This window comes from Chiroxiphia lanceolata, chromosome 9, assembly GCF_009829145.1.
Source record: "Chiroxiphia lanceolata isolate bChiLan1 chromosome 9, bChiLan1.pri, whole genome shotgun sequence".
NCBI lineage: Eukaryota > Metazoa > Chordata > Aves > Passeriformes > Pipridae > Chiroxiphia > Chiroxiphia lanceolata.
The window spans coordinates 7,637,535-7,652,521 of record NC_045645.1 but is presented as its reverse complement, the minus strand read 5'-3'; the positions used below and the strand labels follow the sequence as shown (position 1 = coordinate 7,652,521).

Sequence of the window (14,987 nt, the reverse complement as noted above, 5' to 3'; positions counted from 1 at the left end):
TTGGTACCACGCCGGGTATTGTCTCAAAGCCTGGCATTTGTAGTCTTAACATAATTTTCTCCCTTTCTTTTCAGATGACAGTGCCTGTGAATTAAGTATATCTCAGATTGACAGCACTCTGCAGTATGTTTAGATTCGCAGGGTCATGCCCAAGCCTTGCTTCAGGATACATGGCTGTGAAGATCAAAATGACAGATGTTTTCTTCTTTTTCTTAGCATTTTTTAAATCAGTGGAGCTGGAGGTTCCTGGCTGCTGCTGCCCATAGGATTTTTAGAATGGCCATAGAGCATTCAGATCTCATGGCAGAAATAATGACTCTTCCTGAATATCAGTGTTGCTGAAGCCTAGGGACAATGATATAAAACTTTTTATAAAAAAAATAATTCAAAGATTAGGAGACCATAACAAGCTATTAAGACTGTATATTTATAAAAGTGCTATAATTTAAAAGAATTTTGATAAAATTACACTGTTTCCAGTTTTCAGGTCTGTGGAGCAGACATTATTTCTGACGTAACCTCGTAAGTGCTACTTAGCCAAAGTGTGAGTTGAGCAGTGTTCATCTAGGGACTTGTTATTTTTAGGAGCTAACAGGAGTTGCTGTTGGTCATCTGAATGAATTTTTGTTTGTTGCAAACTGTATTGAAAGTTCAGATTCACTTCTTTGTATGGGTTTACATTAAAAATACTGCTCAAGGCTGATGGAGCTCTTCCTTAGGATACCTGGCAACTTTTCTTGGTCCCTGGATGATGGGAATCTGGGTATTAGATCTTTACACTGTAGATGTTTTCAATAGCAAAATGTATCCTAATTTCGTTCTAAAATAAGGATCTCATGACAGAATGTGAGGTGTCATGATGACATTTGTAATATTTAAAGGAAGACTTCTACGAAGCTCACTTGCAGTTACCACATCTTTTCATGTTACCTCACCTTTCTAATTATCTCTCTTCATTAGGCAGTAAGTCTAATTAGAAGAATGATGCAGGTTTTCCAGGCAAATTCACTCTATTTTTCTATGTCTGTTTTAATGTAGCTGTGCTCTCCTACCTAATGTAGCATGAGGGTAGCTGCTGGCTGCTAACTCTGTGGATTCTGAGCTTTGGCACATCTGGAAGCTGAGCTCGTTGTTTACCCAATTCAAAGAGTGACTATTACTTACTAAATATATACCTTCCCCTGGAAACTACAGTCCTTAAAGAAAAGGAACCTAATTTTGCATGATGTTTATTGCAGCGAGTACTGATTTCACCTTTGCTTAAATGAAAAAAAAAAAAAAGCTGGCTTTACCCTTTGAATTTAAGAATGGCAAGAAGCTCTGTAAGCTTCCAAACTCTTCCTCCTATGAATCCTGTAAGTGATTCTATTAATTTTCACTAGTTTGATGTGAAATACATCCACAATGACAATAGTGATGAATGCAGATACCAGAAGACTCTGTCCAGGTTATATTTTAAAACCTTATACAGAGATTTCAGGCACCTACAGATTTTATACCTGATAGAAAATTACCAGCAAAGTTTAATACTGCAGTAAAAGTAAATCCTGGGGATTTGCTGGAGCCTCCTGGAGTTTAAGCTATGAAGAATTATACTAAAATAGCTATGTTTCTTACAAGCTGTAAGAAAAATAATTGACAAAATAAGACCTACGATCTGAGACAATTTCTTTGCTAAGTTTTGCCTTTGCTTGTCTTATCTAACCTTTTCTTTCAAAGGAGAATCTGCTCTCCTTAAGTGGAATGTGCAGGATGTACTTCAGTTAATTCTCTTCTTTCAATTTGTCCCGGATTGAGGAGCTATTTCCTTTCCCCACCAGGTTCTGTCTTTGCCTTCAGTCAGGAAAAATCTGCTTAGGGCTCCCCACTTGTGAGGGCAGTACCTCCGTGTTGGCCAGAGGGCTGAAGGCCAGGCTGGCATTCTCTCCACCCGAGGATGGTGATGTATCCCCAGCAACACTCGCCACATCTGCCGAACGAACGTGTGTCAGAGACTGAAACGGTTAATGATTTATGCATTCTAGGAGACTTTTGCAGGCTTTTGACCTCTGATGGGCAGTTGGGCCCATCCCTCCCTCCAGCGCTGAAGGTGTCAAGCCCTGAAAAGGCAGGAAGAGCCGAGTTTACACCTCTGATGGCCCATCAAAGCCCACCCCCCCTCTGCCAAGTTGGAAAGGCGGGAACCAGGCCAGACACAGAAACTCTGCGCAGGCCCAGGGAGAGTTTGGAGGCTCGAGGCATGGCCCGTGAACACTGACCGTGGATATAATAACTCATAACTTCTTGGCGTGTGGGGGCTTCCCTCCTTCACCCCCAGCAGATCAAGGCCACCACTTCAACTGGCAGACATGGAAGCGGCAACTACCAAGAGTCATCGCTGGACCCCGTGGGCGGTGACTATATACCTTTTTTTCCACTCTCATCTTTTCTTTTTCCTTACTCTCCCTTACTCTTATCCTGTCTTTCTCTCCCCTATGCATTTTCTCCCCCGCCAAAGGTTATCTCTCTGTCACATTGTTATATGACAACACCCAAACTGCTAGCATACCTGTTGATACAAAATTGTTAAAATAAACCTTACCAATATATATTTTCAGACACCGATTATTGTGTCGTTTCACTCTAATCCACCCCGAGGGAATTACTGCTAAGAATCTGGGTTACCCCCCTCCCCTTTTTCTGGGGCGGGTCGTAGCAGCGCGAAGCCACGTTCTATAATCGAGCCATGCAGCAGTGCAGGCTCTTTTTCAGGCAGTGGTCTGGCCTTTCCTTTATCACCCAAGGAGAACATGCCAGAAGGGACACAGTGCTGTTGTGCTGTATAATAATGTGAGGTTCAAAGGCTGCAGCTTTGCACGTTTACAGATTAAAGATAATATAACTGGAAATATAACAACAGCACGTTCTGAATATTTGAAGCGCTGCGTAATAAAGAACATGCAAGGAGATATTAATATTGTTAAAGGACTATGAATTACAGGCTATTTGATGATTTTATTCTCATTCCTGAGGGCTACATTAGGTCAGGAGGAGCAGATGGAAACTTTTTGCTGGGACACGGTTACTTGACAGCTTCCTTCTGCATCATGTGAAGGCTCCATTGGCAGATTTTCTAATTTGCCAGGGAGATGTAGCTCTCTCTTCCGCCTTCTGCCTGCTTTTCCTACACTGTCTTGTGGTGGCAGTGTTATGAATGTAATATTTTCTAGTTTCTTCATCTTTAAGTGGTGTTTCCCAGCTGTCTTTCTCAATTTATAAGCAGCCTATTACTTTTAGCCGAGATGTAAAAGGGAATATTTACCAGGAGGAGTTCAGTCTTCTAACTGCTCTACTCAGATGACTCCCTGCCTCCCATTCTTTCACTTTGGTCCCTGGCAGCTCAGGCACTCGTGGTGGGAATCAGCAGGTTTTCCATTAATTTTTCTTTGTTGATTCTATGTGTTGGATTGCAAGCAACCTGACTGATCTTAACTGCCATGGCTATATGGAGGCTCTTAATCAAAGTGGCACTCGAGTGAAACTGAGGAAATGGGTTTCCTCTGGCTGCTCCTCTGAACTACAGGTCTCCTGATGCAGAGGGATGAATTTTATCAAGTGACAGGATCATGGCCATGCAGATACACAGATGCCTCACCCAGGTCTAAGTTTGCCTCTGGTGTTATCAGGCTTTAAGCAATTTGTATCAGGATTCTGCTAAAAAACATCCAGCTAAAAATACCATAAGTAGCAATTATACATTTAAAGAAACCAATTTACATGCCGCAGATTGCTGTCTGTGGGTAATTATTCAGTCTAAAACAAATAACCTAGAGGTTGCAAATAATAATTTTGCTTAAAAAATAATAGCATGCATTATTTAATGTCTACATTTTTGTGTTATGATAAAGTAAGAAATGGTCTAAATTAATTCTCTTTGTTCTGTTGCACTAATTCTCAAAGAGAATGAGTTTCAGATTTCTTCCCTGGGGATTTATATGCTGAATGTTGACCTGGATATACATATTTTTTAATCTGGGATTTATATACCTGTGAATATATATAATAGAAAGCCTGACAGACCCTTTAACTGTGGTGTCACTAATACATTGATATAATTTGTTACTTCAGCTAAGGTGTTTTGCCTCAAGAGGTGGAATACTTTTATATATGGAAAGGTCAGTTTTAATTAATAAGCTGTTTTCATCATTCAAGGCCGATATGAATTGCTTGTAACATTTGTGTGAAATAATTTTCAATATAAAAATAAAACAAATTGAGCTTTATGTCACATTTATCTTCCCCCATAACCCATTTAAATGTCAAAAAAATCACTACAGACCAAAAGTCTATTTCTAGAAGCCTTAGTAGCCCTATTTATCAGAGTGAAATAAGATATTATCATCCCATTATCCCATCACATGCCTTCTGCACTTGAAGACATATGCATTTCTTCTACTTTTCTGTAACACTGAAAATAGTTTCTCTGTTGTAAAATATTTGTCCAAACAGTAAATGGTGAAGAAAATGCTGAGCCAATATCAGAGGAATGAACAGGTAATTATATTAGCATGTATTTCTTTCACTATAAATGCATAATATAATATACAGTTATTAACTTACTTTCTTGTACCTTTCTCAAATGAAAAAACAATTAGTGTTCATCCATCCCTTTTTGGAAATGAATTTTTTTGCAGACTGCAATTTGCTAGTGTAATTTTCCTGTAAAGGACAAAGCTTTCAATGTATATGCTACTGATACATTTTGACAAAAATCATGCCATTGTATAGAACATTTGTGTCCTTATATATTTTATCATAAAATAAACTTCACATTTAAAAAAATTTCTTTATTTAAGTTCTTTCTGTGAGTTTTGTGTCCTAAGCAAGCAAGGCTCAGATATTCACGTGCCTCCGTGGGTGAATGTCTCTTCCTTCTAATAATTCTAAAATTTCAGGTATGAGTTGGATTGAACAGTCTCAAAGGTTCTAAGTTCATTTAAGATGCATGAAAATAGGCAGCAGGATGGAGGAAAAAGATCCCATTAGTGCTGATAGCTGGGAAGATGCTTCTGAGGATTGTAATAAAGCAAGAACCTGGTGAGGAGTTCAATTCCAGGGAATCCGTGCAGGATTTAGGTACTAGAGAGCTCCCACCAAAAGAAGTGGCTCCAGCTGAATATCAGAGTATTGCATAGAGAGTGTTCAGCCACAGGTCATACCTGGGCAAGAAGCCAGGCTGTGTGGTTAGTTACTTAGGGGGATTTTAACATATGATGCCATTATTAGACCCAAATTCTTAAATAGGCTTTGAAAAGAAAAGAGTTCATTTACTGGTGCATGTGTTAAACGGTGCAAATTTTATGCTCTGTAGAAATGTATGGGGTAATAGCCTTCTACTGGTTTTTATATGTGTATTTTTTGGTTTATGCTCATGCCTTTTTTTTTTCCCACTTTTCCTGTGACAGGCAGTGCCACGGGAAGTGACGATGTCATAGCAGGGAACGTGAGCAAGTACATTGTTCTCCCAGCTGCTTATTCTGGACAGCCTAAAAAAGGACATCTTATATTTGATGCCTGTTTTGAAAGTGGTAAGTATTCTCAGCATTATTTTATGTTACCTAGTTGTCAATGTATCAACACTTTTAACCCTATCATTCATCTTTATTATAAAGTGTCTTAATTCTGAGGAAGAGTTACATTAAATACTACTTAACAAAGTTGTCTGATTCACTTCAGTCAATGACATAAACTCAGACTATTCAAATGTCCAAAGGGTAGTGAAGTTTGCTGTTAACATGAACGTTTCAGCAGGTCCATCTTTAACCACATCTAGATACATTCTGTTGTTATATCCAGTATTTATAGACCACTAATCTAAGATGTATTTAAAATATGCTATTTTAAAATTTAATTTAGAAGTTTAGTGGGGCAGGCAACGTCATAAAGCACCAAGACCATCCTTGCACAGTGAGAAGATTTTACAAATGTGTAGGTACTGTCTTTAAATGTATTTCTTTGTGTTTCTTGTGGCCTGATTCTGTTCTGCTGAGGGTAATGGAAGTTCTGCCTCTGATGTCAATAGAAGGAGAATTAAAATTTAGGAAGCTACAGGAAACTGAAGGAGAAATTATTTTTTACAAGAGTTATAGTTAGCGTAATAATTTAAAGAATAGTTGTAATCGTGTATGTTTATATGCATGTGGGGTATGTAGGTAAATATATATATGAATATGTAGCATTGTATACATTTTTGTGTTACATACATGTGTGCTTCCAGGTTTTTAGCTTAAATCTATTATTAGATTTATTATCAGACCTACAGAACACTGTTAAACACCATATGTACAGAAGGCATTTGGCAGGATAAACTATAGTTTTCAGCATGGTTTATTTGAGAGGTGTTGGTAATGCCAAAACTGCTACAGTGGCTTGTAAAATGAGCTTTTTATGAAGAGTTACGTCCCTCAGGGTAGAACACTGGCTGCCAGTTCCTGGATAAATATTAAATTGAGTTATTTAAATCCTGTGATTATATTATGTAAAAAAGTGTAAATGATGCAGTGAATAATAATGAGTATCTTCTTTTTAAGGTGTGTCTCTGGAGGTTCAGACAATAATATGTATTTTTAAAAAGACTTTGGGTGCTATTTCATAATAGCTATATGGTATTTTGCATTTTGTATCAGGAAATGGCTTATGGAATGAATCAGTTGGCCAAGCTGAGAAATTTTACTGTGCTAAGCTGCTCTGCAATGAAAAGGATCAGTAGCAACCATCAAATTATTTGTGAAGTAATGTGAATCCTTGCATGATGGTTTAATTCCAGTTTTTGAACAATGGAATTAATTACATTTTTCCATGAAAACATTTAATGAGTTCAAAGGTAACATTCATATTTTGTATACTCTGACAATAATAACGTGTGATAGAGGCAGGTGCTTTTGAAATACTCTGTTTATTTACATTGTAGCATGATGAGGCTCTGATGTTGCTTTGCATATTCACACACTTCCAAAATACAAATATGAATGAAGTGAATACCTTCATTTACTTTCTTGTGATGATGATGTATTAGCAAGAATGAGAGTAATATTGTGTACACTTCATATGTAAATTCACTTTATCTTTTGTTATATGTCAGCCAAGTAATTGCTTAGAGTACTTTTACTGGTCAAAGCAAATTAACTGATTATTGGATAATTTATGAAATTGTTATTAATGTAAAAATCTATTCCCTCCTGTTATCCAGACAATGGTATACAGCATTTGTAAGGACTGCATTGATGCTCTTTGAGCATTACCACCTTAAAATGGTAATATCCCATTGAAATTGCCTTTTTCCAAGGACAGATTATAAAACTGGTCCCACCTGGAGCATTGCACCCAGCTCTGGGGTCCCCACTGCAAGAAATACATGGACCTCAGGAGTCCAGAGGAGGCCACAGGGATGCTCCAGGGGCTGGAGCACCTCTGCTGTGGAGACAGGCAGGGAGAGCTGGGGCTGTTCAGCCTGGAGAGGAGAAGGCTCTGGGGAGACCTTGTTGTGGCCTCTCAGTGTGGGAAGGGGGCCTGTAAGAAAGATAAAAATGCCTTCCCAAGGCCTGTGGGGGCAGGATGAGGAGCAGTGCTTTTGAACTGAGAGAGGGAAGACTGAGATGGCCTGTAAGGAAGAAATTGTTTTACAGTGAGGGGGCAGACACTGGCACGGGATGCCCAGAGAAGCTGTGGATGCCCTGTCCCTGGAAGTGTTCAAGGCCAGGCTGGATGGGGCTTTGAGCAACCTGGGATAGTGGAAGGTGTCACTGCCCATTGTAGGGGGATTGGAATGAGATGATCTTTAAGGTCCCTTCTAACCCAAACCATTCTATGATTCTAAAATAGAAGTTGTGTTAAATGTGATTCCATAAGTGGCTTTCCTTTCTTTGGCTGCATTCCTATTTTCTTGACAGATCCGGTTGATAGAACTGAACATTCCCTTCTAGACCTATTTTTCAATGACTATGATTTTATATTGTAGAAATGGAAGTAAATACCCTTCAGAATAGAAAAACATTACTAAGCTTGTAGAAATCAGGAAGAATGTTAACACATGCAGAAGAAATGCTATTTAATGGTTTCATTTTTGTAATGGCTATCATTATTGTATTAAAAAGTGTTGAAAAGTATGAATTTGTTTGAGACTGAGAGCTGTGTTTTATGCAGTCTGAAAACCAATATCCAGCTTGGTGTTTTGAAGTGTCTTGCTTTCAAAAAATCATGAAGACTAGACATGAAATGGGGACTGGGATTTCTTTTTAGTCCTCTCTGTTGTTGAGAAGCAAAATACCCTATTTTTGCCATTCCTGGCAGATGTTTATGTATCTGAGTTTCACTGAGAAAGCAGCAATCCATTCTAATGCTGCAATTTGCTCAGTGTAAGAAACATTTGCTTTCTATGTAGAAATGTTCTTACCAAAAAGGCATTAATTCTTGTCCAGTCCTATAGGCACAGGGAGCTGATTATTCCTTTCTTCTTTAACTCAATGGAAAGCTGCTATCATATCTTTCCTTGGCCTTTCCTTCCTCAGGTTAAATTACTGCTATTTTTTCCAGTGGTTCCTTAGCGCTCACATTTTCCAAATTTTCTATCATTCCTTATTTCCTCTGGCCTATCTCCAGCTGTTTTGGGCCTTTCTTGATTGGCAGTGGTCCAAGGTGAGCATGATACTCAGACAAGATGGTGCCAGTACCATGTGGAGTTTATTACATGACATGCCTTGCCATCTATTTACTTCTGCTTTTCACAATCTTTTTCACAGTAGCATGGCTCTGTTGACTTCTAAAAAATTTGTGATCCCTTACACTGTCCAGGTCCTTTTCAGAAGGAGAGCTACCTGACCAGTTGGTGGCTTGCACTTCACTCACCCTTAATGAATCTGTTACTGGTGAAAAAATCATCGCTGTAAAATAAAAATGAAGAATGGTGGCTGAACACTTTATCTTATTAATAACAGACAGAGGAGTAAAGAAAAGAGAAAATTATCAACTTACAAGTATGTCAGGAATTTGTGTTTCCCATAGCTAGTGTTCTGCCTGGAATCTTCCTTGTTATCTTTAGTGCTCAAGAATATGTACAGCCAAACCAAACTTTTTACATTGATTTATCATTAGCATAAAAGAAACTGATGAAAATTCAGATTTGTTGCATACCACAACATAATTTTTGGATAATGTCAGTTTTCACAAGATTTAGTTTCAGGGAAAAATCGAAGCAGTTATCTATGCACAGAACAAATTTAAGGGAAATAAATGTCACATTTGAAATGTGCACATTTGGTCAGTTGTAATTCTGTTTCCTAATATTCATTAAAGCATTAAATTATTAGCACCGTTGCAATACTGTGCAAATGTTTGCCTCTCATCTTACCTGTTTTGGCAAAATGAGAATTTTCCCTCTGGGGAAAAGGATGTATTCACTTCTGCTATACAAAGAAGTCCTTACAGATTGAGCCAGGCCCAGATTTTGATATAAAACTGTTCTTCAGGGAATCTGTCATCTCATACCAAGGTGAATTGTTATTTCAGACATTTTATCTAAAGGACTTCAGAGTTTGGTTTAGGCAGCTGCCCCTACTGTCTTGTGTTGCCTTATTGTGTGTGATTTCTGGTGGCATCCATTTAGTCAGCAGCCTATTTTGTGTTGTGGCTAAGACTTGTTTTATTTGCTTAATCATTTTTTCCTGTACAAGATGTTTCTGGAGATGATACCTCCAGTGTTGGAAGCCAGTTCTTTTTCTGGGAACTTACATATCTGCAGTAGCTTTGCTTCTGCGTGAGGTAACAAACTTTTAATTAATTAATTTTACATGATGCACAAAAAGCTTGCAAAGTGAACAAAGAAAACATAAAAAAAAATGTCTCATCCCTTAAAAAAATCCTCACCTTTTTTCTCATTGTACCAAATCTGTTTGCTGGGTGTAGCCACAAGTTGCCTTCCTGGCTCCATCCCAGGGGGATTTCCAGGTGGGCTCTAAATGCCTCTGGCTTTTGCCTCCCCAGGCTCTCGGTGTAGAGACCTGGCACATGAAAAGCTTGTGCTGGCACTGCCAGCTGGGCCTTCGCTGCAGAAAAATGCAAGGCAAGCTCGAGTCTTGCTCCTTGGGTTTGGTGTGATCTGGGTTGCCAGTCACCAGGGGGGTGTTGGTTGGTCACTCTGGCCTGTCCATCCCGGTGTATCCCGGTGCCTTCTGCCTCGCCCGTTCGGATGTCGCTGGGAACGCGGGAGGAAGCTGGAGTCAGGCTGGGATGTGTTGTGAGGATGGGTAAAAAAACCCAAGCTCGACAGTTTCTGCTGCTTGTGGCTCAAGTTGCTTGTTTTATAATTACTTTTGAGGATTGAAGGAGCAGTGTTGGCTCACAGAGGTTCGTAAATCTCAGCATTCACACTGTTAAATGCAAGGGCTTTTAATAAGGCGTTGAAAATATATATTTTGGCTTGTTAGTCAACTATAATGCTGCTTAACTGTTAAAAAATACTGTGTTTCTTGAAATTAGAAATGAAGCTGCTGTCTGCTTTTATTCTCATTTCAACCAAAAAGTGGAACTCCGCCAAGAGTCATTAAATCTTCTATCCTTTGGATGAATTCTTATTTTTTTATGAAAAAATGTTATGATTGGGTAATTTCTGTATTGTGGTTTGTGTTCAAAAGGTTGTAATTAAAGTTTTGTAAAATTTTAGATTCAATCTCAATTACTGTAAACCTCATATTATTCTGTTAACTACTGTACCACCACCTTGCAGTGAAAATTATTGACAAACATTAGTTTGTCTTTTCCAACAGCAGGTTTGTAAAATATTTTACATTAGAAACCTGATAAAAAATTCAGTGCTGATGGATTGCAAATTATATTAATCAGTTGGAAAAAGTTAAGATTTACAATGTATTAAGAGATCTCATATGACTGAGAAGTACCCTCGTATCATTTTTGTTAAGGTTTTAAATATCTTTCTATATTTCAAAAATAGGATAATGTACTTATAAAACACTTTGCACAACACTCAAAATTGCAGTAAGTGATTGTAATTCCGCTGATCTCATTGTAACCACTTACAGGCGTGAAATAGGCCATTGAGCTTCACCATGAAAGATATCTTTTGAACAAAAGCACAGATAATATAGGATGGATTGCCCTTTGGGAGTGCCTGTGTCCCGGTTGTTAAGACTTGACTTGTAACTTTAGAGAGCTAAAATTAGGGGAGATTAATCTTAGTTGTGATTAATAAAATACTGAAAAGTTTGAGTTGCAAAACATTTTCTGAAACAGACACCTTTGTTTGTAAAAGATTTAAAAATGAAAACTAAGATGATACAGAACATGATACTGTTAACATTATGCTCAACGGAAAAGTGAAATCCACCCTTGGAAATAGTTGAGTTTTGGCTATCTTAATATACAACTGTAATATGCTTCCAAAATTATGAAACAGTCTGATCCTCTGTGTGCTTATGTTTAAGTGGACAGAAATACCCTTCTTCCCCTTGATTTCAGGGGCACTGCTACGGTGTCCTAGAACAGGAATAGAGCAATACAGGCCAATATCGTAATGGCACATCACTAGAAATAAAAAAAGTGCAAAAGCTGTTTAAAGCTACTTTCTTCTAGTGTAAAAAACCTTTTGGTAGTAGACTGAACTGTGTTTTGGAGCAAAGCCTAGTTGTTATTCCAAATTTTCTATCATGTATGGCTGGAATCACCAAGTCAGATAGAACTCTTGGCTTCCACTTTTGTAAGAATGCTCATCTGAAAAGCAGAAACAACAACAAGGAATGAAAATGGATGTGTTATTTCAGTAATGTCTGTTTTTCCCCTGCTTTTGTGGCATCGAGGTGTGTCCAATTAATGAAACACTTTAGTTATTTCCTTATTTGTGGACAGTAATTTATGCCATATTTCACAGAAAGGTATTAAGTGGTTATTGCTACCAGTGGGGATAATTTAGCAAATGTTTCCCATTTCTGAACATGTTTGTTCCCAGCTCAGAGCAGAGTTACTCTATTAGAGTATCAATACCTTTGGACTACTGCAAGTTAGAAGTCTCAAAAACCCTAAGAACAAAGGACTGATTTTAATTTTTTGTGTGTTTTAATGCTGACTCTAGGCATAGATTAATGGAGGTAGCATGCACAGAGTGATATCAGTTAACATATATGACATTACTCAGATGTCTCAAACTCCGGAAAAAGCATGTGAATGATTTATGGAATTGATATTAATCTCTTTCCAGTAAATGCATTACTAAAGTTACATGGGAAATTGATGTTACTGCCGTAATGCCAAATTAATTTCTTTCTTGCTAGGTCAGCATTGCAAATGGAACTAAATATTAACCTTTTAAATATCTAAACAGATACAATATGGAAGACAGTTTTACAAATGGGGGAGTGCTTGGTGTCGATGTGATACCAGCTAACACATATGGCATTAGTGAGGTATCATAACTTGGGGGAAATAGATATTAATGACTTCTGGAGCTGATGAACATGCAAGAAGTATTAGTGTAATAGCAAGAGTAAAGAATTAGGATGTTATTTGTAGTTATTGTGCTGATTATAATTTTCACAGTCAGTTTACCATCTGATTCTCTTGCTCCCTTCTTCAGGACCAAGCCTTTCCTCCTGCAGACAGGAGTTTGTTTCCTCAGCTGTATAACAAGAACATTAAAGTGTTGGTTTGCAGTTTGATTGACCTGAAAGGGACCAGAATAAGCCACTGGAAATGAAAACAGAAATGTCTGTGATCAGATAATTGTAAGTGCAGAGGAAATTTTCAATGGCCTCTGGATAAGAAACAGTCAAAAAGAGTAGGAATCCTTAGTAAGGAAAAGAGAAAACTGAGGAATAACATATTAGTGGTCGATAAAATCATGATTCTTAGTCAAAATGTCAGTGAATATGAAACAGTGGTTCCCTATCTGTTCTCTTTGTACAAAAACTAAGGGCTGTCAAATGAAACTAGCAGTTAACATGTGGAAAGCAAACAGAAGAGAACGGTTCCTCACACAGTGTTTAATTAAGCTGTGGAGCTTCTTCCTGCAGGACCTTGTGGATGCTAAAAGTTGACACGTGTCATGATTTCAGTACAAAAAACGACTGACAAGACCAGGAAAGAAAAATCAGTTGAGAGCTAAACACTGACACCATTTTTGACTCAGAAGGTTCATAAATTGTGCATTCTAAATTATAATGGGAGGTGTCTTCAAAAGATTGTTTCGTTTCCATGCTGTTCTCCAGGGATCCATTTCTGGCAGTTACTGAGCTGGACATTGATCTCACCTGATAGATACATCTGGTTGACTGGTTAATCACTGTTAGTAGCTATGATAATATTCTATCATTTTCTAAAAATAGATTGAAGGTTGTGGTTGCAAACCAAAATTAACATCATGCAAAACTATAGTTTGATCAGATAATAGGAAGGACAACGTTAGAGTTATTGTTTCCATTCAGACTAATTTTCTTAGGAGGACAGTGGTTGAAGATGGTGTGCTGACATTAACAGTTGTCCAGAAACAACCTGATGCAGATCCATTCTTAAGATTTCCCACTATACATTCCTGGTACTTACATTTTCATCAGTGTTTAAGGTTTTGGTGGGATTTTTGTGAGCTTGCTCTTGGACACAGAAGGAATTAAAAAAAAAACCAAACCAACAAACCCTCAACAACAAAGATACTTTATACAAAGATGGTTAAGTAATTTTTGACAATAAGCAAAAAGGTTTTTGTATATACCAGGTTCTGAAATAATTTTTTCAGTTTCCATTTTTCTGGCTCTGTTCAGAATTTTCCATCTGGAAAAATGATAGAGGGAAATGCAAGAAAGAATAGCAATGTCCCTGCCAGTGTGAAGGAACATTACATTACACTGAACAAATATCCTTATCTGAATGTACAATCACTGAAATAAATGCAGCTGTGTTTATTTCAGCATAATCAGATATATTTGAATATAAAATCATTGACATAAATGCAGCTGTGTTTATTTCAAACTGCACATGTTAATATGAACATGAATGTGACATCAGTTAATCACTCAGGAATGTACAGAGGTATGTATATACAGTGACACAATAGAGGCCTGGGACAGTTGAAAGTGTAAAGAAACTCTAGATGAGTTTGTACTTTACCTAAAAATTTTTTTAACAGCACTGGAAGTCGCTGATGAGGAGATGCAAAATTCTTCTCATATGAAAGCCCTGGATTTGAATAAATCTGTGGTTGCTCTATAGAATAACAGGTGACCTCTGCCTCAGTTACTGACTAAGGAAATAATTGCTTTGAATAGTTGCTTCTTAAAATAGAGAATCGTGTTAGTCTTGAGTGATTGGTAGGTTCAGGTCAATCTCTTCTGATGGGCACAGTGCAGACCTTAACTTTACCTTGGGTTTTTGTCTGATTTTGAGCCTTTAAAACAGCTGCCAACCACCCTTCCAGAATTTCATCTTGCTGGGTTCTCAAACCCAGGGAAAATACGGTGTAGAGCAGTGCCAGTGGAAAAATTTTGGCAATGTTTGTTTTGTCAGGGAGGCTTCTCCTTGCTATTTACCCAAAGTAGTTCTTTGCCTTCACTGTCCTGTTTATATGCTTAACCTCTGCCTTTTTAAATCAGAACCCTTCAGAACTAGAAGAAATTGAAAAGTGTTCTGTATTCTGCTTATGCAGGTGGTACTATAGACTAGCACAATGAATGGCTGTACTCAGAATAAAAGAGAAAGTGGCATCAGAACAGTAAATATTTTGGAGCTAAAAGGTATTGGAAAGGCTTTATTTTCATCTGAGAGAACACTGAAATATTCTGCTTGACTAAATAGTGGTATTTTGTTCAGTTAGTTCAATAACCTGTAATATTATCCCCGTTTTGCAGAAGACAGTAACACAAAAGACCTGGTTCTTGACTGCCTAGTGCCTTTTGTAGGGAATTTCAGCTGTGTGAAGTGAGTGCAAAATGGCTGAGAAATGTTGAGAGTGC

General features: G+C 37.9%; 1 protein-coding gene across 1 annotated transcript in view; it reads left to right on the top strand.

The window, feature by feature from the left end:
• The window catches only part of LOC116790940 (BEN domain-containing protein 5-like), a 910,541-nt gene that overhangs the window by 10,477 nt on the left and 885,077 nt on the right, over positions 1-14,987 (top strand). Inside the window, exon 2 of the mRNA XM_032696479.1 lies at positions 5,445-5,567. Coding sequence (XP_032552370.1) covers positions 5,445-5,567 — 123 coding nt within the window. The remainder of the gene's footprint in view (positions 1-5,444; positions 5,568-14,987) is intronic.